Source organism: Rhagoletis pomonella, unplaced genomic scaffold, assembly GCF_013731165.1.
Source record: "Rhagoletis pomonella isolate Grant_MI unplaced genomic scaffold, Rhpom_1.0 Rhpom_scaffold_04050, whole genome shotgun sequence".
NCBI classification, from domain to species: domain Eukaryota; kingdom Metazoa; phylum Arthropoda; class Insecta; order Diptera; family Tephritidae; genus Rhagoletis; species Rhagoletis pomonella.
In genome coordinates, this window is record NW_023462601.1 from 14,708 (window position 1) to 18,060 (window position 3,353).

The following is a 3,353-nucleotide window of genomic DNA, read 5'->3' on the forward strand; positions in this document are numbered from 1 at the left end:
TGCCGTTGTAACCTTTTCAATATCTCAATTCTGTCGTCAATGGGGTATGGTGTCAAGTTAGCACTACATACCAAAATTTTGTTCGAAAAAGGGTCAACTCAATTTTTTCCAGAAAAACGAAAGATACAAATTTTTTCTTTCCACAACAAATTTTAAAGTTAAAAGCTACAATTAATGGCATAGTAACATATTGGATATCTCAATTCTATCGACTAGGTGTATGGTGTCAAGTTAGCACTACATACCATTTTTTCTTAAAAAACGAGAGCTACAAATTTTTTCTTTCCGAACAAAAAAGCTACAATTAATGCCATTATAACATTTTCAATATCTCAATTCTATCGACAAGGTGTATGGTGTCAAGTTAGCACTACATACCATTTTTTCTTAAAAAACGAAAGCTACAATTTTTTTCTTTCCACAACAAATTTTAAAGTTAAAAGCTACAATTAATGCCATTATAACATTTTCAATATCTCAATTCTATCGACTAGGTGTATGGTGTCAAGTTAGCACTACATACCATTTTTTCTTAAAAAACGAGAGCTACAAATTTTTTCTTTCCACAAAAAATTTTAAAGTTAAAAGCTACAATTAATGCCGTTATAACATTTTCAATATCTCAATTCTATCGACTAGGTGTATGGTGTCAAGTTAGCACTACATACCATTTTTTCTTAACCCAGATATGCCTAAAGCTAAGACAATCAAAAAAACTTAAATTTTCGATCTGTTTTCTAGTTTTTATTGTTAAGTAAAACATTCTTAGTCAAAATTAATTTTTTATTTATTTCAGTTTTGGAAAAAAAAGGTGTACTATGTATAGTACACTAGGCACATATATGTACATAAGTTCACTTTGTGTGATATGCGACAAAACATTTTGCATGAAGTCCAACGTCACACTTTCGGCATCTAGTGGTTGTTCGATCATGACATTCCCCACATCTTGTTTGCTTAGGTTGTATTATGATCAAATGGTCAAGGCGATCGTACCTGATATCAATATTTACCAATGCCGATGGTCGTCCCCTAGATGTTGATGGTGGTTTTCTATTTTGCGTCAACAAAACCGTTGCAATTCGTCTTTTAAACTTCAACAGATCAAGGACACCCCCATTGTTTCGATGAAGATGCCATGCGTTTTGTATTGCCAAATCGACGCAGTGGGTTATAAGTGGAAAATACCATTTCTTTCCCCTGATAGATGTTCTGTAAAGGCCAATATTCTGGTCTGATCGATCTACACCCCCCATATTTGCGTTGTATAAGCGAACTAAATGAGGCTGCTGAATCTGTAAAAAATAAAATTACGTGCATTTAGATGACACAGTATGTGTTTCATATTAGCTTACTGTTTACCTGAATATGTTTTCCCTCTTTTCGCGAAAATCTTCTTACATTACATATCGGGTTGACTCCAGAATTATTTGAACATAAGCATACTAAGTTGTTGTCGTTCCATTTGACGACAATGATATTATGGTCAGTTATTTTAGCGAAGTCAAAAGACCCACGGTCTTGCTTTTTTAGTACTTTCGAGTCGAGTAATCGATTGCCGGATGCACGATTTTCTCTTATCGTACCTGTTGCTTGAAAACCCATGTCTGTAAGTTTCTCCATAAGTGGAATAGTAGTAAAAAAATTGTCGAAGAATATGTGCATTTTTTCATCACGCCATTTCTTGCGCAGCGTCTCAGCGTATTCTAGAACAACGGCAGCACCTACGCCATAGTTGCTGTATGTCACACTTATGTTTGTTGATGCTCCTTGATAAGGCCCAAACCAATTTACGAACCCTAGCCTGGTTGATCCTACCCAAAGCTTATACCCATATCTTATTGGCTTTCCTCGTAGAAACTGCTTGCATCCATGCCTTCCGAAATAGGGAACCATAGCCTCATCAACGCAGTGCATTTCCTCCATCTGATTATTTTCCATAAACTTTCTATTGAGGTGGTCAAATAAAGGTCTTACTTTCGAAAATCGGTCCGCGATATCTAGATCTTCATTGTTTTTGACATGAATATTTGACAATATAAATTCAAATTTATCGCGTGTTATACATTCTGCAACAAGTACGTTATGGCTGTCGTTTTCTCTTTCCCAAAACATTCTTCTCCTCGGGACGCAAACATATCCACTCAGGATCAACACCCCTAAAAATGCTTTTATTTCTGTCTTATTCACTCTTTGTGATCGATTTTTTTGAGCAGCGTATCTATTAGTTTCTTCGACTATTATATCTATAAGCTCTTCGTCAAAAAAAGCACTCAAAAAAATCCAACGGACTTTTCATATTTTCATTCACTCTTAGATCAATTGGATCAGCAGCCATGTCAGAAATAATTGGTGGTGGTAAGTCTTCTTTCGTCCAGTTATACCTTTTTTGTTTCTTCGCACTTAAGTTTTTGTCTGCAGGCTTTTCAGGGATCAATTGAGCAGATCGGCAGATCATCATCGGACGAAAAGTCACTGTCGTCAACGCGCCGATTCAAATTAATTTCGGCAGGTGCACGAAGTTGCAACCCTGGCAAATCGTTTATGTCAACTACATTTTCGTCACCAGAATCTTCATCGGTTACTTCTTCGTTCTCAGGGGGAAATATTGTTATCCCAGTAGCATTTTCTAAAATTTCGTCGTCATCTTCTAACATACGTAGAGCCTCATTTAGCGAAAGGCCTCTGAAATCAAAATGTCATTCGCGCATATATTACTATAATTTTCCCATTATAAAATCCTTCCATTAAATTTAATATATAATTTCAAAAATACACTCTCTACAGCCAAATTATAAATTAGGAATGAAATGGTTGTGCATGTGCCTGGTGTACTACATGTAGTACACCTATGAATTAGGCGATAAAAGTTGAACTAAAAGTAGAATAATGACAAAGCTTTGATAAATAACATAAAACTATATCTTCTGCCTTAGTAGATTTTAGTAGTAGACCTAAAAAAAAATTCTATAAAACATAATTTGTACTTACCTTACAAATCTTATATCGGAGTAACTCATTTTTCACTTTTCCACAACTTTGTAAACACACAATGACCGAACTACGAATGTAAAATTTGAAATGAATAAAAGTGAAGCTCACTCGTTACCATGGCATTGGAATTTGAAATCAAACACGTGCATTTGAATTCACGGGTTGCTGCGAAAAATACTTTTACAAGTGTACTATGTATAGTACGCTAGGCACATCTGGGTTTAAAAACGAGAGCTACAAATTTTTTCTTTCCACAAAAAATTTTAAAGTTAAAAGCTACAATTAATGCCGTTATAACATTTTCAATATCTTAATTCTATCGACTAGGTGTATGGTGTCAAGTTAGCACTACATACCAT

The 3,353-nt window shown here is 34.9% G+C and overlaps 1 protein-coding gene across 1 annotated transcript; it reads right to left on the reverse strand.

The window, feature by feature from the left end:
- Positions 1 to 641: 641 nt before the first annotated feature.
- Positions 642 to 3,249, reverse strand: LOC118754515 (piggyBac transposable element-derived protein 3-like). The gene is made up of 2 exons (XM_036489392.1): positions 1,363 to 3,249; positions 642 to 1,295 (listed from the first exon to the last, which is right to left on the reverse strand). The coding sequence occupies exons 1-2, from the start codon at positions 2,113 to 2,115 to the stop codon at positions 855 to 857; spliced, it is 1,194 nt and encodes a 397-aa protein (XP_036345285.1). The 5' UTR covers positions 2,116 to 3,249; the 3' UTR covers positions 642 to 854.
- Positions 3,250 to 3,353: the final 104 nt, after the last annotated feature.